Source organism: Dermacentor variabilis, chromosome 8 (genome assembly GCF_050947875.1).
Source record: "Dermacentor variabilis isolate Ectoservices chromosome 8, ASM5094787v1, whole genome shotgun sequence".
In the NCBI taxonomy this organism is placed as follows: Eukaryota; Metazoa; Arthropoda; class Arachnida; order Ixodida; family Ixodidae; genus Dermacentor; species Dermacentor variabilis.
This window is the reverse complement of record NC_134575.1, coordinates 133,015,453-133,041,601: the sequence shown is the minus strand read 5'-3', so window position 1 is coordinate 133,041,601 and position 26,149 is coordinate 133,015,453. Positions and strand designations below refer to the sequence as shown.

At 44.6% G+C, this 26,149-nt stretch overlaps 1 protein-coding gene across 2 annotated transcripts in view; it reads right to left on the bottom strand.

Moving 5' to 3' along the window:
- Positions 1–21,213: 21,213 nt before the first annotated feature.
- Positions 21,214–26,149, bottom strand: part of LOC142591280 (uncharacterized) — a 30,857-nt gene continuing 25,921 nt past the window's right edge. For both annotated transcript variants that reach the window (XM_075703610.1, XM_075703612.1), the window contains 2 exons: positions 25,193–25,270; positions 21,214–21,763 (listed from right to left, as the gene is read on the bottom strand). In XM_075703610.1, coding sequence (XP_075559725.1) covers positions 21,630–21,763; positions 25,193–25,270 — 212 coding nt within the window. In that variant the 3' untranslated portion in view covers positions 21,214–21,629. The remainder of the gene's footprint in view (positions 21,764–25,192; positions 25,271–26,149) is intronic.

Here is a 26,149-nt window from a genome sequence, read left to right as displayed (position 1 = left end):
GTAGCTAACAATCCATGTATATAGCCGGCCACCGATGTCTAAATCTTCCAGTGCATCAAGGATTGCATAATGGAGTACATTGTCGTATGCACCCTTAATATCCAGAAAGACAGCTCCAACTAACCGACGTCGACTTCTTTCCTGTTCAACCGTGGAGACCAAGTCGATAACTCCGTCAATCGAAGAACGGCCTCTTCTAAATCCGTGCATAAAATCAGGAAAGCAATTATTTCTTTCTAGAAACCATTCCAGTCTTGACAAAACCATTCTTTCCATTACTTTGCCGACGCAACTGGCTAGGGCGATCGGTCTGTAGGAGGAAAGCTCGTTGGGGCACTTTCTCGGTTTAGGCAGCGCTACAACGCGACTGCATTTCCAACCATCTGGAACATTTCCTTTCTCCCATGACGTATTATAAAAAGATAGAAGAAGACGTCGTGATTCGGTGCCAAGATGGCAGAGTGCAGCGTACGTGATTCCGTCTGGTACTGGGGCCGAGGAGCATCGAGAAACTGAAAGCGCAGCGTCAAGCTCTTGCATCGTAAACGGTACTTCGAGCCTTTCATCAGGTGACGGGGGTGCGATGGTGACAAGGGATGAAGTCACTGCATTAGATGCGTCCACAATCAGTTTACAGTAGTCCTCTGCTACCTCCAATTCGGTCCGGCGTTGATGTAGAGCCACCGCATGGAATGGGTGTCTTTGTTGTGTAGTTGCCTGGAGACTTCGTATGACCCGCCATATCTTAGATAGAGGCTGTCTTGGATCTAGGGATCCACAGAAAGCCCTCCAACGCTGTCTGTCAAGCTTCTCCAGATGTCGAAGAACATGTCGTTGAGCTCGGCTACTGCTCGAAAGATCGGACGGTGACTTTGTTCTTCTGTATCGCCGTTCTGCGCGGCGACGGATCGCACGAAGGGCCTCATATTGTATGTCGACCGATGACCTGTGCCTCGGTATGCTGACTTCTCTAGTTTTGTCCCGCAGGGTAGAGGCAATGATGTCCTCTATTTCGGATGGAGATGTCATACTCTGACAGGCGGTGTCGACAGAGGTCTTAAATGCAATCCAGTCTGTTTGACGAATGCAACGTGAGGCTGAACGGCGAAACCAGCTAAAGCGAACGTAGGTGGGGAGGTGGTCGCTACCATGAGTCTCTAGATCCGTCGACCAGGATGCTGAAGACAGAAGGCTCCTTGATACAAACGTTAGGTCAAGACAACTGCTGTAGGACGTGCCACGAATAAATGTAGGAGACCCGTCATTGAGCACATTTAGTCCACGACTACAAATAAAGTCAGCCAAATATTTGCCACGAGAATTCATCGAAGTGCCACCCCACAGGGGATGGTGCGCGTTAAAGTCACCAATCACAATATGAGGGCCTTGCGATGCTTGCAGCAGAGACATCAGGTGCGAGCAATCGATCCTCGCTCTTGGGTGGATATATCCTCCAATCACTGTAACCGTGCGACATCTGTATTTTATGGTGAGGCATACGTAATCATTAGTAGTATGCGATGGGACGTCATGTCTGAAATACACCAGGTCGTGACGTATACAAACTAATACTTTGCTCGAGGTTTGGTCGTTACGAGACCACATCTGGACATAACCTGAAATACGGAAAGAAGAATCCATATTAGGTTCACAGATAACAATAACTGGAAATTGGTATTTAAATACCCGCTGTCGGAAATCCGACAAACGACCACGCAGACCGCGAGCATTCCATTGCATAACAAACGATTGACGCATCCGTTCTTCAAACATTATCGCTATACTTGCTTAGTGAAGAACCACTAGCAGTGGTTCCAAGACTTCAAGTAGCTGCACGGCAGCCTTGGCAGCCGGGGTATTTAGGCCGGAAAGAATCCTGCGCATGGAGCCCATCAAATTTTTCACCATACTCGTGACGTCAATGTCATCCATCTTTTCATTTTCTTCAGTAAGTGTAGGAGCGGTGCATACGGGCGTTCCCACAGGCCTTGATGGTAACGAGGGCCACTGAGTCTCCGATGTGGCTAGTGCCGATGATGGGTCGCCTTGCACTTTTGCGGCATACAAAGGCTTTGAGGCACGTGCTTCTTCATTCCTGAGACGACGAGGGGGTGGATGTTGCACTTGAGCTGTCGTCCCTCCAACGCGAGGAGGGCTGCGATCCCGTTGATGTCGGTTTCGTGAACGACGTCTGCGGTGACGGATAGCCCTTGCCGCTTCCCTGTGCGTGGAACGATCTCTACCCATCTTCTTCAGAATACCCATTTCCTTCCTGATCTTTGGGCACTCTTTTGACGTTGCGTCATGAGCACCAGAACAATTTGGACATTTCGCAGCAACGTTGCAATTGCTGTCTCCGTGAGGTCCACCACATCGTTTGCATGTTATTGCACCCTTGCAAACTGCACTGACATGCCCAAGTTTCATGCACCTGTGACACTGTAAAATCCTTGGCACGTAATGACGTACCGGATGCCTCACATATCCAACCTTGACGTGTGTTGGCAAAGTTTCCGATTGGAACACTAATTTCACACATCGGGAACGTCCAAAACGGTGAAAGCTGAGCACAGGAGCTGACGATGATAGTAGTTTGGCCAGGTCAGTGTCTGTAATGTCAATGTCCACATCGTAGATGACGCCTGTCATCGCTTCCTTGCCGTATGTGGGGAATGCGCGAACAGGAATGCTTCCCAACTGAGTGATTTTTTCCAGTGTCTCCAGTATGGTCGGTGTATTGACTTCCACCGAGAGGATGTTCTTTCGAGCGTTTATACGTATTTCTTCTACTTGACCATGGGCAGTTCGTTCAAAATATTCCGACAGGCTCTGCCTGTTCAGTGAGTTGAGGTTGTCTGTTGTCGTTGTTGGTACATATGCAATAGTGTATGATTCCTTGCCACTTGCCTTTTTCGTCGCCTGGCGACTGGTCGGTGATGTTCTTCGTATCTTTCTCTTCAGACGTCGGCTTGACACCACGGTAAAATCGCTGTCCGAGCCCATCTCATCAGTAGAGGAGCCATCAGATGACTCAATCGGGACCATCCTGGTGTCGAAGCGGTCACTCACGTCACCGGCATAATGAACTGGCCGTTCAGGACGAAACTGCTGGGCGGGGTTTGGGTCCCCCATTGCAGAGGACGACGTCCCCCAATTTCCTTGTCACTGATTGTAGAGACCACAGAAAAAAAAAATAGAAAATGCAGAGAGCTCGAAGCTGAAGCTGCTCGCTACGATCACTTCTTCTTTACCGCTTTCTTTACCCATGTCGTACACCCATGTCGAAAGTAGTATGATCGTGGTCGTTTTTCTCAGTCTTAGCATCTATCGGTGACGGGTCCCTACCGGTAAGCAGTGCTTCAAGCAGGTATTTCAGGGGCACGTTGCGCATGAGGCCCTTGGAAGTTTGATCCGGTGCCGAGACGTGCTCGTTTCCTTCGTGTGTCTTTCCCGCGATGTGAATTTCCTTAATTCTTCTGACTCTTTCTGTTGTGGCGTTTTCGGGTGAACTAATACATTATACATGAGATTGAGGCTTATTGTTAGTTGTTCATCCCTATGCATCTGTGCTGCCTCATAGACAGCCTCGTCTAACGAGACCAAGCACGTTGCTCAGATATTCAGTCCGTCCGTCGTTCTTATGATTGCTCTCACTTCTCCCTTGAGGAATTTGGGTATCTTACACGAGTTTTAGATCCTGTTTCCGATACTATGGCCGACCACGCGTTGGTTTGATGGGGAGAAATTCGACTTGGGTCTATCACTAATTTGTAGGGAGGCTTCTTTCTTCTTGTATGTAACGTTAGCCCATTTGTTTGCCGCACCATGTCCTTCTTGGCTTGGACTTTCGTTGTTGGTGAGTTCTACGGCGTCCTTTTCGTGTCCGATGTCTTTCTTATCGTTGTCCTCTTGGATAACACTCATTTCGACTTACTTGCAGTTTGAAGTAACGCGCACAGTTCGAAATTCCGTCCGCAGCCGCGGCTTGCGATGGGGGGCTGTGTCTCGCCGACGCGAGACCTTGCCCCCCCCTGAGAAACGTGCGTGGCTTAGCGCGCGCACATGTATTACGGAAAGATTTTTTACGATAAAATCTCAAGAAAGTGTCCCCCACCTGAAATTTTGATCTCCGCAAAATCCTCCGGAAAAACTTGTTCTTCTGATGTCAAGTTTTGTGGGCCTCGAAGCGATTTGCGCCACACAGTCCTGAAGAAATGGGAGCCGATCCGAACTGCGTCTGCGGTGTTACTTTTTATTCATTTACACCCAACCATTTTACCAATTTCAGTATAAATAGACATTTCCTAAAGCTATACAAATCTTAACCAATCCGTGCAGAGGGTATGCTCCGTTAAAAAGGGTAAACCCGACCCAAATCACGTGATGTGGTATGGTGCGTCGACAATCCGTATAATGTATATGTGCAATATGCTATCAGTTTTTAGTAGGCCAGTCTCTTCTTTGCTGTACAGCGTGCCCCGTGTGTAGTGAAGATCACGTAACAGAATACGAACTAGTTTCTCAATCTGTTATTTTGGTTAATTAAGTCGTTGAGCTTTCAGACACTTCCCACGATAATATTGACTGAAATTTTGAATCAACTGTTATTATGATATTCTTGAACTGGCCCCTTCATTCTTACCTGAACAATTTATTCCAAGCCTTGCTTGGTGCATTCTTTGTCTTCAATGTTTCCGCTGGAAATGTAAAAAAATGTTAATGCATTTCTCCTAGCATAGGGATTCAGACGGTGTAAAATATGCTAACTTAAATTTTGAATTGGAGGTAATTTACGCTGGATTAAAGGGAATTCAGCTTTGCTAATCCCATGTCCCGATAACTTTTGTGGTGGACTGCGCATGTTTTAATCGACTCGTCACTTTTCCAGCTGGTGCCCCTGCCCGTGAATGTTGTCTAGTTGTGCTCGCAATATCAGGGTTACCCTGGAGGTGACAAATATACCATGGCGAAAACGCCACCCCGCCTCTGAGGCGAGCAATTCTTTTCCAATATAGACGTCAAGTTTCAGAGAGACAATAGATTGAGCCGGTCAGAGAGGTTCAAAGTACTTCCCTCGAGGAACACTCGCGGTGAATATCCTAATCATTCTCTTGTATGCTGAACCTTGACTTTAGCTGCATGTTCACTCTACGTGAAGCTGAAATAATCAAACCTGGCATTTTACACGCTAAAACCTCCACATGAATAGGAAGCATGGTGTAGTGGGGGCCTCCAGTACAATGTTGACCACCTGGAGTTCTTTAACGTTTAACGCTTCCACAAGAGCGTTCTTGCATTTCGCGCACATCGGAATGCAGGCGCCGCGGCTGGGATCGAATCCGTGGTACGCAGATCAGCTGTACAAGACTAACTTTCAACTTATCTAATCTGACGAGCTCAGAAGCGCAACGCCTATAGCCACTGTAATATCGCGGTAGATTACATGAAGGTGGTTTACTTGTCATTACAACTCCTGGTCGGAGGAGGTTCAGTTAACAAGATTTGAAAATTCCTAAATATTGCCAGATGGGCAAAGCTTAACAAACGCAGACACTCAAAGCTTGTCATAGTGGGAGTGGATATAGTAGGTGCTACGCTTTATTTGTATATGGATCTGGCCATTCGATGGGTGGCATTCGATTCCATATATACTTTGTTTCCATATTAAAAACACACAACCTTTCTTTGGTTTCATTAACATTGCTAAAGCTTCTCTGGCTATCTATAATAGCGTCTTAATGTGACGCAAAATGTTAATCAAGAACGTGAAACGTCGGACAGATATTTTTTATGGTTGACATAAGGAATGAGATGCTCGCTTTTCGTATCGACAGTTTCAGAATATGTAGCCTAATTTATTTATTGCGTTGTATTTCGGAGAATAAAGAAGCGACACCAAGGATCCCCTGAATTTATTTGTAAAGTAGTGCTATAACCTAACCGAAGTTCTCTAGCATGCCATCTAGGGACGTTAGTGGAGTAAAGGGATGAATTTATCATCTCTGGGTAAATAAACATGCAACTTTTTGATAGAGGTAACGGAAATGACCTAATATGCGTTTCGTTATGGCCTGCTAAAATGTCGAGAACACACTTAAACGGAAGCTTTTCAAGCTCGTTGTTCATGGCGATTCCTAGCAATGCCGCCTTGAAACAATCCACCCGCAGGAATCCATAAGTAATCAAAAAGTTCTCGGTACAATTGTAGTGCAATACAAAGGTGTTCTGCCAGATATGATATTTGTGGTTTGAAAAAAAAAATACGTCTTCTCCTTTCTAAATAACCCTTTTGAATGTACCGAACTGTGTCTGCAAATTTGATCCATTTGCATTCTTGTCATTTTCTTTTAACGGTCAGCATTTTTCGCGAACTCAATGGATGTACTACGAAATTGTCCTCAACTCCAACAGGAGAACACTTATATTCATATGTCGAGGTTGTCAAAAAACAGTGGCAGGAAGCAGCTGCTTGCGCAAGCTCAAGGAACAATCATGCCAGGCGTCAGAGATATGTCGAATGTGTAATAAAACTCTGAGACCCTCGCATTGTGAACTGTGGCCGATGTCATCAACATTACGTGGTCTTTGCACTGCGACATAAACGCGTTTTCTCAAAAACATGTCGATAAACAACGCCATAAAAGCCTGAAGCATTTGGTTGTGTCCTCAGGTCTTGACAAATTTGTTGTATTATTAGGGTTAAATGGGGTTTCAATGAGGTTAAGATGGCTGACTAGTAACAACTTGCAGTCCCCAGCGTCTCGCGATCTGCTTCTTCCTATATATCTTCTTTCATCCTTCCGTAACAGGACCCCCGGGTGGTGCAGCGCCGTCGTGCCACACGATAGGCGAAGAACTGCGAGCGAAGCATGGCTTCAGCCGTGAAACGTGCACGACGTCAACAGGCGGCGGCCTTTAGGATGGATGAAACTGTAACGGCTCGATTTCGTATTTGACGTCAACTTCACGTAGAACTTCATAAGGCCCTGTGTAGCGAGAGAGAAGCTTCTGCGAGAGGCCGACCCGACGACATGGTGACAAAAGCAGCATCCAAGCACCTGGGGCGAACTGAACACCTCGATGGCACCGGTCGTAACGCTCTTTTGCAGATGATACGAGGCTACTAAGCGAGATTGGGCGACTTGACGCGCCATGTCAGCGCGATGGATGACTTCACGAGCGTACTCAGTGGCAACGCGGGGCACAGAAGGTAGGATGGTGTCAAACGGCAATGTAGGGTCGCGACGATACAAAAGATAAAAGGGCGAATATCCTGCGGTGTCATGTCAGGACGAGTTATGCGCGAAAGTCACGTAGGCCATCATGACCACCCAGTCGCGGCGATCGTTGGAAACGTACATCGGCTGCATCTCTGTGAGTGTTCGGTTGAGACGTCCCATGGAACCGTTCGTTTGTGGGTGGTAGGCGGTGGACAGCTTGTGCTCAGTGGCATAAGATCGGAGGAAGTCGTCCACAACTCGAGACAAGAACAAGCGGCCGTGGTCTGTAAGTAACTGTGGAGATGCAGCGTGGTGGAAAATGACGCCTTGAAGGAGAAAATCGGTGACGTCAGTTGCACAACTAGTCGGCAATGCTTTTGTTATCGCGTAGCGTGTCGCGTAATCAGTAGCGACAGTGATCCACTTATTCCCTTTCGTCATCGTCAGAAAACGGACAAGTAGGTCAAGGCCTACCTGGAAGAATGGTACAGTTTCAGTTTCAGTTTATTCAGACATACATTGCCTGGGTTGAAAGGACTAAATGCAGATCAACTCTGCCTGACTAAGGTCCCTCCACCCATACATTTTCTCAGGAGCAGTGAGAATAAAACAAAGAAAAACAACGGTTTTGTACGTTAGAGCACCACAAGAAGTCATCAAAAACAGAAGTAACATCGCAATTAGGCACCTTATATTGCGTAACAGAATTACAGAATAATGCAACAGCAATAAACCATAACAAGTACAAACGCGTACATAACTGGCATCATATTAAAAAGTAAAGGATTGTGCAAGCGTTGTACAATATGTAACATAACCATTCCAAGCAATGTATAACTGTTAGAGAATGCAGTAGAGTACAAAGGCTATATAAACAATAAGCAAAGATTTTTTAATAACTCAAAGACTTATATAGGACACAGTACCAGACAGAAAGTACATTGTAACATTTTTCTTTAAATTGTGTATAGAAGTAGATTTTTCAATAAGTTCGTGGTTATAACTATTGCTGCGGCGAAGGCCAGGTTTGATTGCTTGTTTGATTTCCGTAGATGGTTCTGAATAACGGTGTTCTAAATCGCTCATGTCGGAAATCATAGCGAACATTAGTAGGATAGCCACTGAGCGATATAACTACTCACTTCATTTCCAATTTCCTTGCAAATATACAAGGCGAGCTTAAGGTTGTAAAGTTGGTTAACAGTAAACAATTTAAGCTTGTTAAAAAATGGCGCGGTGTGTTCAGTTGGTTCCAGATTTTCCATGCAGCGAACAGCTCTCTTTTGTACAATTATTAACCTTTCAAGGTTCGTTCTTGAAGTCGTACCCCAGATTAGGCGACAGTACTGGAGATGCGAATGGAGCTAGTGAATATTATAACTGGAGCTTTAGCCAGTTTGGTACCAGATACCTAAGTTTATATAAGACAGAAATTGATCTAGACATACTGGCATGTACTTTGCTAATTTGCAGTGTACAACTGTGGTTTTCATGAAAAAGTACACCTAAAAATTTACACAACGGGACACGCTCAATGTCATTATATTTAAATCGAACAGAAATGGTATAATGTTCGCGCTTATTTCTGCCTTTGAATAAAATATATTTACTTTTACTAACGTTTAATTCAAGCCAGTATGAAAGCGAGATCAACCACTCGTAAGCCGCCTTTTCTAAATCTCGTAAACTGCTGCCAGAGAAAAACAAGCTGGCGTCATCCGCATACAAAACTATGGAGGGAGTTTGTGGTACAGGCACGATATCATTTACGTAGAAAATAAAACATAGTGGACCGAGTATATAACCTTGTGGTTCACCGAATTTCATAGGCTGTAGCTGAGATTTATACCTGTGGAGAGACGTATACTGCAGCCTGTCTGTTAAATAACTGCGTAATAATTGTAGAGCCACCCCTCGAATGCCGTAATGTGGTAATTTTTCAAACAGTATATTATGCTTAACCGAGTCAAATGCTTCCTGAAGTGTAAAAAAATTCCTAGGGTGAACTCCTTGCTATAATTATTCTAAGCTAATTTTTCTTTGATGCTAAGTAAAGCTATTTCTGTAGATCTTTTCGCGAAATTCGTATTGTTCCTTGACAAGCAATTCATGTTCATCGAGAAACTTGGATAGTCTTGTTTTTATTATGTGCTCTAAGACTTTTGAGAATAAGGGTAACACCACAATCGGTCGATAATTGTTAACATTATTGATAGGACCACCTTTGTGCAAGACCGCCACCCTAGGTGTTTTCATATTAACTGTAAAAATGTCTGTTGATAATTCTGTTACAGATATGTTGCCAAGGTGCTGATAAAAGGTTAGCAACGAAAATAATTGGACTAGCTTTAATGTCATCATTACCGGCAGCAGTATCTTTATTTAGCTTCTTAAGAAAAGAGTTTGTCCCCAATTTACTACAAGGAGACATAAATATTGAATTCGTAATGCAAGAGGATATATATTTCTGTGCATCTAGTTGAATGCTGGAAGATGAATATGCTCCCGAAGATAAAAAGATAAAAGCCTGTTGCACTTTTTTAGGGAAACGGTCAGTAGACAAGCAAACATTGAATACGTGGGGGAAAGCGGGCACTAACAAGTCTATTGCAAATTTAATTGGGTTGATCTGGAGACCATCGATGTCACGTGCCTTACTGTTCTTTAAGGATGTAAAAGCAGAGTAAGCCTCGTCAGGTGTCGCAGGCTCAAAAAACACTGTACTTATACTAGGCGCTCCGAAATAATTGCGAGCATCTATATTGTGAGCGCTAATCACTAAATTTGTCAAGTGTTCATTGGGACGATTTGCTAATTGTACATCCTTTAGCCGCTTCTCATTCTCTGTAATCTCGAGCTCTTCATAATGACTTCTGTCGCGATTGAGGAGCTTAATAATTGCACACCAAACTACTTCGCCTTGGGTATCCACGTCACTATATAGCTTTTCCAAATACTCTGTTTTTTGTATCTCGAAGAAACTTAGTTACAAAGTTTCTGTATTTCTTAAATGCAAAAAGATCATCGGGGCTCCAAGACTGCACAAAGTAAGAGTATATTGTTGTTGTTTTCTTTGCGAATTATCTTTAAACATTCATTTGTCAACCAAGGTTTCCATATCTTTCTAGATGTCTTTACCTTTTTTAATTTCGAACAAGTAGTATACGTATTTTTATGACTCACATCAGCGTATCGTAGGCCGTATCAGCATCGTTACACTCAAATACGGGTGTCCAATTTACACTTCGAAGTTGGTTTCGAAAATCATTCATTGTTCTCGGATTTATTTCCTGCATGCCGAAGGATCTACATTGGTTTCGGCTCGCTTTAAGTGTGTCACTTAGTTTAGAAAACATGTATATCGGCAAGTGATCACCTAGATCGGCGACAATGACACCAGCATTGATATCTTGCATTTGGCTGTTCGTAGTAAATAAGTCAATAAGGAATTCAGAAGGGCATGTGACTAGAGTGGGTGCTTTTATGACGTTCGCACAACCAAAACAATCCTGGAGTAAGATCAGGATGCGGGAAACTGTATTCGATTGCAGTAAGGTTATAATACAGTAACCGCCTATGTTTATGCAAGTCTAATCTGGTAAGCATAGCATGTTAATTGTTCTTAAAAGACTAGAAAGCTTCCGCTATTATCATCAGGTGGTCGATACAAAACACCGAAAACATAAGATCCACATTGTACCGTAAGCGCTTCGTAGTCTGGTGTGATTTTTGAGAGATCTGCAATCAAGTCACATGAAAGCCTTTCTGACACCATCCCCATAGGGGCATCTGCGTCAGCAGGCGTTTGGTGTGTTGCGACACCAGGTAACCGAGCACACGAGGATCGGACCCTCCCGCGTGTAGGCATGCGCGGCTTAGGCGTGTCCGGGGAAAAGGGGATCCTGGGGGTTGAGCTAGTGCCGGGTGTTCGGACCGTTAAAGACCCCCGTCGGAGGCAACACACCTCTTTGGCCTCTGCTTCACGTAGACGGAGCCCCCGGACTGACCCACCCGGGGGAAATCGGTAGTTGCCTTTTCCTGTCTCTCTCTCGCTCCACCCTTCGTCTTTCTCAAACTTTTCATATTTCCTGTCTTCTCCTAGCTTCCGCTTACTTCCAATTTTTCCAAGAAGCAAGGGTTAACCTTGTGTGAGTAGCCAACCTTCGTTATGTCATATTTGGTTCAAACAGGGCCTACATGTCAAACAGGGCCTACAGCTGGCGTTTGTAGGCCCTGTTTTTCAGGCCCTGCAGCGTCCCCTTGTTGGACTCCATGGTTAGCGTTGCTGCCGAAAACTGCACGTCTACACATGGCTACTTCCTTCCCTCCACTACCTGATTACCCTCAGAAAAGAGGGCGCACCGAAGATGTTTTCCGATTTTTCGGACGCCAAGTCCACACCTTCCCCCGTTTTCATGGAACCCAGGCAAACTAGTTCGAACCGTCTCACCATTTCTTGTTTCGAAGTCGTTAACTGAAATTTTTGGTCCTGGATATAAGGCGTCGAAGATGGCAAGCGGTTATCTCCTCTTGGAGCTCCGCGATCAGAAGCAGTATGAGAAACTGCCAAAACTAGTGTCATTTGGGGAAACCCAAGTAATCGTAACCCCCCACCATACTATGAATGCCACCCGGGGCGTAGTCTCAGATGATGATCTTTTGGAGTTAACTGAAGCGGAACACTTGGAGGGCTTCAGTGAACAGAATGTGATCAATGTTAAAAGAATTAGGATGAGGCGAGATGGCAAAGAAATCCAAACGAAGCACTTGATAGTTACCTTCGGTTCAAGTATTCTGCCCGAGTCAATCGAGGCAGGGCATATTAAGTTCCGCGTTAGGCCATATCTGCCAAACCCCCTGAGATGTTTCAAATGCCAATGTTTCGGCCACAGCTCGCAGAGCTGCCGAGGCCGCCAAACCTTTGCGAAATGCAGTGCCCACGAACACACCTCTGAAGCTTGTGAGAATTCTCTCCACTGCGTCAACTGTGATGGCGAACACGCCGCGTACTCGCGGTCCTGTCCATCATGGAAAAAAGAAAAAGAAATAGTCACAATCGAAGTTAAGGAAAACATATCTTTCAAAGAGGCACGCAGGCGGGTAGCATACCTGCCAAAGAAAAGCTTTGCCTAAGTGGCGCGTCAGGGGGCAGCGTCACAACGGCCTACGGCGGCTGTCCAACCCACAAACCGTGAGTCGGCAGTTACGCCGTCTGCCCCCACGGGGGTTGCAGCTAGCGCTGCTCCGCCAACCGAGCAGAAGGGACCATCGACCTCGAACGTGGGCGCAGCCGAGGCTGCCCCAACCTCTCCGGCCCCTTCCAGCGCTGGCAACAGCCGGCGCAGCCAAATCCTTCAGGGAGCCCCATCGACCTCCGGGCTGGTGGGCGCAGGGGTCTTGCCCTCCAAGGCGGGACTCTCTCTGAAAACTTCTCGCTCGCAAGAGCACGTGTCCGGAACTTCACTAGAGGCAATGGACACTACACCTGTCCTCAGGGCACACCAAACACAAAACACCAAACGCCTAAGGAGCGTCGAGGCTCCTTCGAACGCTCCAGAAAGGGCAAAACCCCGGTTACAGGACCTCGAAAGAGCTCTGTAATCTAACGCATCACTTCCGTTTCCGTACACACAGCACCAATTTACTTTTAAAATTGATACACAAATTATTCAATGGAATGTCAGAGGTCTTCTTAGGAACCTCGATGATGTGCAAGAACTCATCCACAAACACTATCCAAAAGTGCTGTGTGTACAGGAAACACACCTAAAATCACAACACACAAACTTTCTTCGACAGTATGATACTTTTCGCAAAGATCGCGATGATGCAATCGCATCATCGGGCGGTGTTGCAATTATAATTCAAAAGAACATAGCGTGTCAACATTTACAGCTACGAACGGCCCTTGAAGCAGTGGCGGTTCGAGTTGTTTTGCAAAACAAACTAACCACTATTTGCATGCTTTATATACCCCCCCCCATCACAAACTTAGCAAACATGAATTTCAGTCCTTTATAGATGAATTGCCAGAACCTTATATTGTTCTTTGCGATTTCAATGCACACAACTACCTTTGGGGCGACCCTCGTATAGATGCGCGCGGACGACTTGTTGAACAATTCCTTTTCTCTTCTGATACGTGCATTCTGAATAAGAAAAACCCACATATTGCTGTCTTGCCAACAAAACCTTTTCTTCAATCAATCTCAGCATAGTTTCTCCTTCTATTCTGCCTGAACTCGAATGGGAAGTTACAAACAATCCTTACGGAAGCGACCACTTCCCCATACTGCTACGAACGTCTAAAGAAAACGAATATCCACCACAGGCTCCTAAGTGGAAGGTTGATACAGCTGACTGGGAGAAATTCCGAACTCTCAGTAGTATTTCATGGGATGACATGTCCTCGTTAGGAATTGATGCCGCTGTCGAATATTTTACAGCCTTCATAATAGATGCCGCAACTAAATGTGTATCACAAGTAAATGGCTTGCCATGCAAACTGCGTGTCCCGTGGTGGAACGACTGTAGGATCGCTCGTAGGAAACATAACAAAGCGTGGGGGTTGCTACGCGCTTCTCCCACTGCGCAGAATCTGTTCAACTTTAAGAAAGTGAAATCGCAAGGCAGGCGAACACGCCGACATGATAGTAGAGAGAGTTGGCTGAAGTTTTTATCCGGTATCAACTCGTATACAGATGAGGCCAAAGTCTGGAACAGGGTTAATAGGATAAAAGGGCGACAAACATATTCACTTCCTTTGGTAAATACACAAGGTGAAACATAGAAAGATCAGGCAGACTCACCTGGGGAACACTTTGAGAGCGTGTCGAGTTCAAAACATTATTCGCAATCTTTTCGAAATACGTACAAATAGAATAATTTAAGCCAATAATACGAAAATCAATCAATCGATCAATATTTATTTTTGACAAAACAAATACAATATGGGTATAAGTACACATTCGGAGGTCCCGAAGTAACAACTGTCGGGGGGACCTCCGAACAAAACATGAAAAGGGGATAGTAGGATCGTGGCAAACAGTGAGTCATGCCATATATTATACAGTTTCTACATCGGAAATAAACGATAAGATAGAAAAAAAAATCTGTTAACAATATCACAGGTATATTCACAGAGTTAAAAAGAAGAAAAGTAATTGAAGAAATCTTAAAAATAACATGCAACAATTCATACGAGGATAAATGGCACGTAAAGCTAAAAACGGGGAGAAGTATCAATTAAGGAAAAATTTAGTAACTCGGTAATTGAAAAGTACATTGCGTAATGTTAAAGTGAACAACATACTAATTAATTCTAGGTTTGTTAAATTATGCTACGCGTCAGATAAAGTGTTCATGAAATGCTCCTTCGTTCTACGCTTGAATGATAATAATGTAGATGTCTTCATGTCAGATGGTATTGAATTCCAAACAGAAATGCCTGAAAACGCGACGGTAAATTTCCCATAGTTAGTTCTTGCTTTTGGAAGAAGAAGATTGAGTTGAGCTGAAAATCTTGTGTGGTTATAATTGATGAGGCTAGAGCGACTAAAACCTGGAATATTAAACTCGGTATTTATAAGACGAAACGTAAGTAGCGACAGCTTATGATTGAATAACATGCGTAAAGGTAAAACATTTAGGGAATGGAATATTGGAGCAGAGGGAGATGTATGCGATTGGAATGCAATTAATCGTAATGCCTGCTTTTGGAAAACTTCTAACTGATGAAGATGTGTGGTATATGTATTACCCCAAGATGACAGGCAGTATGAGAGATGACTGTGTATATACGCGTAATATAAAGACATGAGAATTGTTTGCTGGAAAAAAGAGCGAGTTTTTATTATGATGTGAATACCAAATGAGATTCTTTGAATAAGTGATTGAATATGGCACTGGAACTTTAGGTTTTTATCTAGTACTACACCAAGAAATTTAGTAGACGTGGATTTTGCAAATACATTACTATTTAGAGACACTACAATAGAGTCAATGTGCAAAGATTTTGAAGAATGGAACACCATAAATGTTGTCTTAGATGGGTTTATGGTTAGCTTGTTTTTTTACACACCATGAATGAACATTCGTTAGGTCAGCGTTAAGTTTATCCTGCAATGCAAATAAATTTTTATTAGATGCGAAAATGGTGGTGTCATCAGCGTAAAGAAGGCAGTGCGCATGTGTTAATATTTCTGGCAAGTCATTGATGAATATGAGAAATAAAAGTGGCCCAAGTATTGATCCCTGAGGGAAACCTGTATTTACAGTTTTTGATGAGGACAAGACACCATTAAATTCGACTATATATTGTCGGTCAATTAGGTAGTTGCGAATTATTTGTAAAGGCGGTCCAGAAATGCCATATGATTCAAGTTTACTTAAAAGAATACGATGGTTAATTGTATCAAACGCCTTGGTGAAATCAATAAAGAGAGCACCAACTAAGAGGCCTTGATCGATGGCTAATTTGACCCTCTCAGTAAATGTAGTAAGCGCTAAGTCAGTTGAAAAATTGTCACGAGAACCAAATTGATCAGGAGTTAAAAGATTAAATTTGGATAAGTATTTAGTTAAGCGATTATGTATAAGTTATTCGATGACCCTACTAAAGAAAGACAAAATGCAGATAGGACGATAAAAACTCGTGCATTTATGGTCACCTTTTTTAAATACTAGGATTATTTTACCTGTCTTGAGGCGACTAGGAAAGTTGCCATCTATAAATAGTCTATTTACTATATGTGCTAACGCAGGTGAGATTTCGTTAGACACAAGCTTAATGCTAGAGGGGCGTATCAAGTCGAGGCCCGGACCAGTTGTTTTAAGAGAATTGATAATGTTACATACTTCCAGCGATGTTGTGGGGAACAGGTAAAATGAATGAGAACAGCGCGGAAAACTAAGCAACGTTGAATCAGGCTGACTACCGTCTGCAATACTAAAATGGTCACTGAAAACATTAGCTATGTCTGGAGGGTCAGTAATATTTGCAGAATTGTGGTTCATACACGATATGCAATTTTTAGTTGTACTGATGTTTAAGAATTCTTCAATAACCTGCCAGTTTTGTCTGGTATCACTTCCCTTTTTTCTAATTTTATTTTCGTAGTAATTACGCTTGACATTTTTTAAATTGGCTGTTAGAACATTTGAATATGTGTGGAAGCGCAATCGCAACGCATTATTGAATGGCTGGACTTTAAGTTTCTTACGAAGATTATCTCTTTTTTTAATGGACCGCAATAAAGAATCACTAATCCAAGGCTTTCTTGGCGAGCTAAACCACCGCGTCACCGTAGTGTTACTTGTACATAAGTTAGAGCATTCAGATATTTTTGCAAAAAAAGATTCAAAAGCCCTTTCACCAGATTGCTCTTCAAGCACGTCAGCCCAGTCAATTGCACCAATCATACCAGTGAATTTATTAGAATCGAAGAAAGACCTGACATATTTTGCTGGTTGAGAAGGCGTTACGGAACCTATGCTAAAAATATAGGGTAATGGTCTGTTACGGCATATTCCACTATTCCAGCTGTGATAAGATCAGTAGGTATGCTAGACAGTACATGGTCAATTAAAGTATTAGGTCCGCCTATTTCACACCTCGTTGTAGCTGTAATTTGCGAGGAGAGACCGCAGCTAAGATAAGTACGTAAGTACTCAGAGCAACATTGACTGTCAGGGCTGATAATGTTGATGTTAATGTCGCCACATATCACAATATCCTTGTTTTCATCAGCGACTGTGTTTAGTAACTGCTCAAATTCTTCACGAAATTCGATGTAAGAGGAAGAAGGTGAGCGATAAATGCATGCAATTATGATGTTACGTTTGGTAGGCAGCTGCAGGTTATTACTCTATACTTCTAGCCATACTGATTCACAGAGGCAATGACGAAAAAAAGATCATAGCGACGTTTATATGACAATGAAGATTTTACTAAAATGGCCGAACCGCCACTACGATAACCTTCACGATGACAATATTCAGGAGTGTAACCTGAAAGACCGTATAGATTCCCGTCACGAGATGATAACCACGTTTCAGATAAGCTTACGAAAGAGAACGCATGATCAAGACTGCAAAGTAGAGCGATGATATCATCGTGATGCCTACGAATACTGCGGATGTTCCAATGTATTAAGGATAAAGTGGGTTGTTTTTCCTCAATGAGAGCTTTCGCTTCGTCAAGAGTAAAAACTGAGTCAGCCATGATGAATTAGACGTTAGTGCAAGCAAGGAAGAACTTTTTTGAAGATTGACAGATCATTTACACTGCGTATGCGAAGAACACGGCTGTTTTCCGACTTTCTTGCCTTAATGGCACAGTTATCGGTCCATAGAAATTTCCATCCTTTAGACTTCTTGAGCTCTAGCGCCTGCGCAAGAAGCCGCTTATTATCGGGTGTGAGGTGATCATTAACAAAAATGGAAGTGGGTGGTTTATGTGATAGCCCTACTGTAGTTGTTGCGAGTCTTGCTTTACGCGCTTTGGAAGCAAAGTCAGCCTTCTTTGTTCGTGAGCAGAACCGCGCGATAATGTTGGTTCCTTGTTTGGCAAGCACGCGGTGAACAATGTCAATGTCACCAGCAGTGACAGGGCACCCAATCTTGTCACCCAAAGCCTGGATAATTGTTAGGCAGCTTTCTCCTTGAGTCTTTGGAATACCTTTAATTTCTACGTTATGTTGCCTGGAATACTGCTCAAGGTCAGCTACTCGTTGTGAAAGGCTTTTGTTACTATCAATCAAAGCCTTGTTATCGTCTCTCAAGGATTTATTTTCTTTGTGAAGGTTGTCATTTCTTGCCTTCACAGATTAGTACAATTCATTAAACTTACTGAGACTTTGACGCATTTCTGCGACTTCAGAACGGAGAATCTCAAGTTCTTTCGCTAACTCGGAATTAGTGGGCATCTCGTAGAATTACGCAGGTAAACACAAAAAGCAAAGAGCAGCAGCAGTGGTGGCGGCGGAAACTTATGGGCTACGAGGAAAATTTGAGAAACACTAACCTGCACAAATATGGAGAGAATGGTTAGAAGCGGTTCGCAAGCCGCAACCACTGCTGCCTAAGTGATGATCGCCGTTCCAAGGCAGTCGCTTATAAGGCAGGATCCCTCTGTAGGCGGCGCTGCACGCGATGCAGTGATGACGGTGCTGGGATCGCCGGCTTTACACGTGTGGGTCTTGATAGGATCGTTGTTACACAGATGGCGCCGGGAATCAGATGCACACGAAATCTGCACAAATATGCAGAGAATGGTTAGAAGCGGTTCGCAAGCCGCAACCACTGCTGCCTAAGTGAAAATCGCCGTTCCAGGGCAGTCGCTTATAAGGCAGGATCCCTCTGTAGGCGGCGCTGCACGCGATGCAGTGATGACGGTGCTGGGATCGCCGGCTTTACACGTGTGGGTCTTGATAGGATCGTTGTTACACAGATGGCGCCGGGAATCAGATGCGCACGAAATCTGCACAAATATGCAGAGAACGGTTAGAAGCGGTTCGCAAGCCGCAACCACTGCTGCCTAAGTGATTCAGACAGAATGAACCTTATAACCGGCCTTTCAGTATTACTGAGTTGCGAGCTGCCTTGAACACATGCAAAAGCACTGCACCGGGACCTGATAAGCACACGCGGCCTCTCGAGAAAAAGCCAGTGCGCAGATACCTTGGTGGGATTGTTACAGGCGCTTTGTAAGAGACTGTTCAAACATTGAGGAGCCATTAAACTATCTCACGGAATCCCACCTCGAAGTTACATGGGAAACATGGCAGAAAGACGCATTTGACGAGCTAGAACGACGGCTGCAGTGACTGCCGGTGCTTTCACACTTCGACGAAGACGCCGAGACGGAAATTCATACCGACGCCTGTAGCGCAGCCCTCGATGCCGTGCTAGTTCAAAGGAAAAATGATGTTTGAAGAGTAACAGCTTACGCTAGCCAGTCACTGCCAAAACCAGAAGCGAATTGTAATACGTCGAAGAAAGAGTGCGGACCCGCCTAAATGCAATGTCCGTTTGTACGCGGAACGTTTGAAAGGGCTGAAATGACGGCGGGCAAGCGGACATGCAACATGGTACTTTTTTATTTCGCGGAAAACTGCAGTAAGCAGAAAAACACTAATACGTAATAGACAGAAAGTTGAAAACTGTTTATTAGGACATTTTGCAAAATGCTCTACAACTTTCGAATTGAAATTTTTTGCCTAACCTTGTTGCTTCCGAGATTGGTAAATTAACCTTTTCTAACTTTACGATTAAGCTGAATACGCAAAATAGTTTGACTTACTACATACAGCAGTTAGCAACACGCGATTGGTCGTGTCGTCATAAAGTCCATCGGCATAATTTTAAACTCCGGCTAACTCAGGACAGGTAGTATAGTGAGCGACGTGATGAGGGTAGAGAAGGTTGTAGCCTGTGGCGCACCCTCCCAAAATGAGATGCCTTTCTTCAGTAGGATTGTAACAGGCCGCATGATTTCCGCGTATTTATTGTCAAAAGAACGGAAGAACAGTCCCAAAAAGCTACCAGCTTGCTTTAAGCGAGTCGGAAGGGGGAACTTCCGCACGCCTCGAACTTTGTCGGCGTCAGGGTGAACACCAGTCAAGCCGACCAGATGACGGAGTATTGTACTAACTCGGCCTTCGCAGTTCCTATTAGATAAAGTATGACGTTATAAATATGATGATAAATATAATCGTGTAGTGTGCGCTTACGCACTCGTACAGTCAAATCCAGTTGTAAACGTCGTCGCCATCATTGTCAGAAAAGATCCAAGGATCACGGGGTGGAGCCAGGATGACGGCTGGTATGGCGGCCGCCACTGACGTAGTTTTAGTTGTGGTAGAAATGCCTAGAGCGGAACTTATTCTTGCCGTGGAGCTCCTTCGGCTACCAAGAAAATGTTACGCCGAGACAGTCACAAGAGTAAAACCTATTCTCAATACATATACAATGTCAGCAAGTGCCGAACTATAGTTAGAAAGCGCGCGTCAGGTAAAAAGCGTCTGCTTCATTGACGTACACCTATAGGAATAATACAGCAAAAATATTCGTGCGTATGTACGACGCATCTTTAGACACTTCATATTTATTTACCCACTTTTTATTTATTTATGCATAATATGGCTCGATGTACACAGGGCAGATCAAACTATTAAAAGTGGCATCTCGTCCTGTGTATTCTACTCAACTCTGGCCAAAGAATGTGTGACTGTGGAGTGAGGGAGGTAGATTAAGATATGCTCACCTTTTTATTTATTTAATAATATAGCTATACAATTAGGAAAACAATGAGAGATTCAGTGTGGAACGCTACCCCTTGTCCACCCTCTTCTAGTCATCCCTGGGGCACTATCGCGTGTCTGTAAGGTCCGTGACGCAGATTAAAAAATGTGCGCCGCAAATAAAGTTAACTTTCCCTAAATATTGCGCATTATACATGTAATCATTTCATACTCCCAAGTTGTTGTTGCCTCATCTCAGCAATGATTGAGATTACTCTTTGTTTTTCCCTTCACGTGAATGGAGTCCCACCAATATGGCCATGGCTGCTGTACTCTCCTAGACTTTGCATTGCTCGGAAAGTAAGAAAAAGAACTTGAAATTTTACTTCCCAAGATTGCAAAATGATTTTAGTAGGTCAAAATCTAGGGTCCCGCATGAATAACGTAATATACATTGTGAATAATGTTTAAGCTTACAAGTATTCTGAAATGTGCCAATGTGCTACGATACCAAGCGGAAATGACGTATCGTAGGACATCTGAGATTTCCGACATCGTGATGATGCTTGCAGCGGTACCCGGCCCCGCGCTTTGGCATACCTCTAGCGCACACGAAGCATCTGTCTCCGATCAAGCTGAAGTCTCCGCACAAAGGGCCACGTTGTTCACAATTCCTTTTTTTAATTTCTGTTGTTGTGGTACACATCTTTGAGTTATTCACTCTTGAGCGGCAAAAAAGTTCGTATGTCATCAAAAAACTCAGCTACCGTTGAAGGTTAATTTGTTTGTCGCTTAGGAGGGACTCAAAAGACAATTACTGAGCAGTGCACAGTGGCGTTCTACTGAAAACCAACTTTTCGCATCGTTTAAGTAAACATTTGTTCGGCAGGAAGGCCAAGATTTGGCGAGATATGTGAAGTAATGTACTGCACTAGAGCTGCTTAGTGTACTCATTCACTCAGGACTGCTGAATCTGCCTTTATATATTTATCTATAATTTTTCTGCGTCGTCCACAACTGACCAATCAACCTGTCCTAGCGGTGAATGTGTTGAGGTTATATTACCGTGAACGGCAAATATTACTCGTATCTTTATTTCTCGATGTGAACACAAAGAAAAGGTGTTGCTGTGCAATAATTAAATTTCCAAAAGGAATAAACAAATGTATTAAAAGCAAGTATTTTCATAAACTTCGTAATGCCTTTTCCTTGGACACAAGTACTCGTACTCTCTTTTGCAATTTTGGGACGGTCCTCTTTCCACCATCTTCTTCCAGATGTGAATTTCGCATTTGGGTATTCCTGAAAATAGGCACGGTTTCAGGTAGGAATTTGTGACGCAATTTAGGTAAAAAAGAAGTGAGAGCGGTTGGCATGCTACATAAGCTATGCAAGTCAGTGGGGGATGGAGAGGTGCACTACTGATGATTTATAAGATGTACGTGCGGCCCATTTTAGAATTTAGATGTGTGCTTTCTTCCGGGAGCTCCAGTTGATAAGTTGCTCCCCCTTGTCCTGACTGAGCGGGAAGCCCTGCGATTGTGCTGCGAATTATCGAAATATGCGGCTTGTAATGTATTACATCAAGATGTCAGGTTGGCCTCAATATTCTGCAGATTTCGGTTGCTGACGATGGGAACATTCTTAAATATCGTCACGAAAAGACAATTGAAGATGTACCCGGCGTCGGCGAGACAGGCAGTTGTACAAGATGACGTGCAAGAAACACACGCCGGCGTCCTCAGCCTCTACTACTTCAGCGCCCGCCTCTTGACGGGCGCGCGTTCCAGTCACAACTTTCTCAGCGCTGGCTCGTGATACCTAGCGGCGTTATTCCCCCGCCAAAAGAAAAGCATCGATCCGACGCTTACTAAACTAGAAAGTGGAAGTCTGGAAGTCGTATGAGATCGGTTTGGTGGCGCCTTAACGCGTGAAAGAGAGCTTGAGGCGAATAACATGCACTATCTCTCAGTGGTGCTGTCAAAGCCGAGGCGACGCGGCACCGTCGGGAATGACTTCATAGTTCACTTCACTAACGTGGCGTATCACTTTGTAGGGTCCAAAGTATCTAATAAACGGCTTCTCAGACAACCCCTGGCGACGGATTGGAGTCCACAGCCAGGCTTGGTCACCTGGCTGGTAGTCAACTTGCCGATGTCTAAGGTTGTAGCGTCGTGCGTCTGTACTCTGCTGCTTCGCGATGTGTATGCGTGCAAGTTGACGAGCTTTCCTCTGCGTGTTGAGTAAGTTGCTCAGCGTCGGAAGTGAGGCGTCGGTTTCGCGCGGGAGCATTGCGTCAAGCGTGGTCTAGAACTCGTGCCCGTAGACAAGACGGAACAGTGTGAATCATGTGGTTTCCTGAATGGCGGTGTTGTACGCGAATGTAACGTACAGCAGGACTTGATCGCATGTTTTATGCTGGACGTCTACATACATAGACAGCATGTCAACAATGGTTTTGTTTAGCCGTTCCGTCAGTCCGTTGGTCTGCGGATGGTAGGCGATGCTATGTAGCTCAGCTCGAATATGTCCTCTATCAGTTGGGCTGTAAAGGCAGTTCCTCTGTCAGTGATGACATGTGGTGGGGCGCGATGTCTGCGGACTATGTGATCAATAAAGAACTGGGCAACTTCGTAGGCCCTGGCACGTCGTACAGCTTTCGTCTCTGCGTAGCGTGTTAGATGGTCTGTGGCGACTATAATCCCCTTGATTGCGTTGGTTGACAAGGGAAAGGGTCCCAGAAGATCCATGCCGATTTGATCAAACTGCGCGCTAGGCGGTGCGTTGGGCTGGAGTAACCGCCGGGCTTCAAAGACGGCGATTTCCTGCGTTGACACACACGGCAGCCTTCACGTAACCCTTCACCGTGGTAGAAAGTCTGGGTCAGTAGTAAGTCTGGCTTACTCTTGCAAGAAGAAGTGAAAATCCCAAGAGTCCAGACGTGGGCTCGCCGTGGCAGGCTAGGGGAATGTTATCACGGAAGGCGGCAGGTATGAGCAATAGATACTCTTTGTCGTTGGCACTCGAGTTTTTTTTTTTTTTGAGGACACCCTTTCAGAGGCAGGAGGTCGAGAGACTGCGAAAATGGGTCATGGGATTGCAACATTCTTGCCTTCTGGGTGATCGATGAGAGGGCGGATTTCGGCGTTCTCGCGCTGCCGCATGATCAAGTGAGATACGGTGAGGGCCCCAAGGAATGCGCAGTGTTCGTCCATGTCCTTATCGCAAGTTTTGACGGGAGCGCGCGACAACGCGTCCGAACCTTCGTGTTTGCGGCCCGATTTGTAGACGATGGTAACATCGAACTCCTGCAGACGGAAACTCCATTGATCAAGTCACCCGGACGGGTCTCGTAATTTGGCTAACCAACACAAGGAATGGTGGTCTGTCACCACCTTGAAAGGGTGACCGTAGAGATAAGGCCGAAATTTCATGATAGCCCACACAACCGCTAGACACCCTTTCTCGAAGGTGGAGTAGTTGATTTCGGCGCGTGAAAGGGTGCGACTGACGTAAGCAATTACTCGCTCAACGCCTTCCTGGTGTTGAACGAGTACAGCGCCAAGACAGTTGTTGCTTGCGTCGGTATGTACCTTGATGTCAGCGTCATCGTCAAAGTGAGCGAGGACGGGTTATTAGTGCAGGCGCTGCCGTTACCCGGCGAAAGCTGCGTCCTGCTCATCCGTCGAAACGAAGGGTGTGTCGTCTCGCGTGACGCGTATAAGTGGTTCGGCGAGCCGGGAGAAATTAGCGATGAAGCGAGGATAGTACGCACACAGACCGAGAAAGCGGCGTACCGCTTTCTGGTCATGAGGAGTCGGAAGAGCAGCAACAGCAGATGCTTTGTCTGGGTCAGGCTGGATGCCGTCGGCGTTCACGACATGCCCCAGAAACTTGAGCTCTTCGTAACTGAAGTGACATTTTTCTGGCTTTAGTGTGAAATTAACCGAGCAGAACGCCTCAAGTACCGCCTCTAAACGCTTCAGATGTTCTTCGAAGGTCGCCGCAAATACGACGATGTCATCTAAGTATACTAAACGACTGTGCCACTTCAAACCCGTCAGAATAGTCTCCATCGATCATTCTTTCGAATGTAGCCGGTACAGAACAGAGGCCGAATGCAAGTACTTTAAATTCGTACAGTCCATCCGGGTAACAAATGCAGTTTTTTCGTGATCTCGTTCGTCCACTTCGATTTGCCAATATCCACTCTTCAGATCTATGGATGAAAAATACCTGGTTCGCCGTAGTCGATCTAACAAATCATCGATCCGCGGAAGCGGATAAACGTATTTTTTGTGATGTAATTCAACTTTCTATTGTCAACGCAGAACCGAAGTGTTCCGTCTTTCTTTTTGACGAGGACCACTGGGAGCGACCAATGGCTTTGGGATGGATGTATGACATCATCGTCAAGCATTTCTTTCACTTGTGCATTAATCACGTTGCGCTCTTTCGCCGATACGCGATAACGCAGTTGTCGTATGTGATGGGTATCGTCATACGTGAGGGTAGGGCCCACCGGCAAGTTTTTGATGACCTGCCGGCGCTGATGTAATAGGCAAGGTCCAGCATTGTTTCCGTGCACAGCGTGCCATGCGACGGCAGTTGGGTAGAAACCACTTCAGTGGTCGCTGAAGCTAAAGGCACCGATAACGAGCACTCGGGTATGCACGCGTCCCCAGAAACATTACGTGCCGAAAACGAATGCAGAAATGAAAGCATGCTTACCCAGTCCATGGTCGAATGTAAAAACGGCACACTTTCTGTCAGCGTCGTAGTACTGGAAATAATAGTCCCTCTTATATTCTGTAAAGCAAATAATGACGTAATGCGTAAATTATGTTGATGTGCGCGTGTTGCATCCAGAAATCTTATCGAATGAAAAAAAATTATGCAAATGCGATTGTACGACTTTGTATGTTTAAGCTTTCTTTTTTTACATTTAGTCTGGTTTGTCGATGATGGCCCCAAGGCTGACTCTTGAGAAATATATGCCGGTAAGAGAGCACATTTATAACAAGTTATCCAATAGCAAAAGCAACAAAGGTTATTATGTAATTATGCGTACTGTACATAAATTTCGCGCTGTCTCAAGCGGCGAACAGATCTTGCGCAGTAACACTTTAAAGCAAAATTTGATTCCATTATTCTAATGCGAAATGCTTTGAAATTTGTACCTTTATTCTGAAGTAAACTTCTAATAACCAATCCCATGCAACAGATCGGAGAACGCCTTAGCTAGCTGTTCGTGCTTGCGCATGTTCCCTGTCTCTAATTTACCACTAGGCCTATCTGTACAACAGATGCACACCGCTGAGATGGCGGAGAAAAAATGTTCGACCTGTCATTGTGACCTGACAGCCTCTTGATGGCGACATCACTGGTTTGAACATGTTGGAGAGTTTTGAAATATTTTGACTGCCACCAACATGACCACTGGTTGACTGTGCAACATTTCTATAGAAATAAGTGTGCGCATCAAAAATAAATATGCCTGGAATCCGTCTTAAAGGTGTGTGCAATGCAATGTCAGATCTTACCAGTCGCATGGACCTTCTACGCGCTTCTATTACTTCCGGAAACGAAAAGCAATTAACTTCCGTTTTCTCCGCTTGGACCTACTGGTCGCTTTGGGATATCCGTCGTGTAATTTTTATGTGAGGCTGTGTTCGAGGGTGACCACAG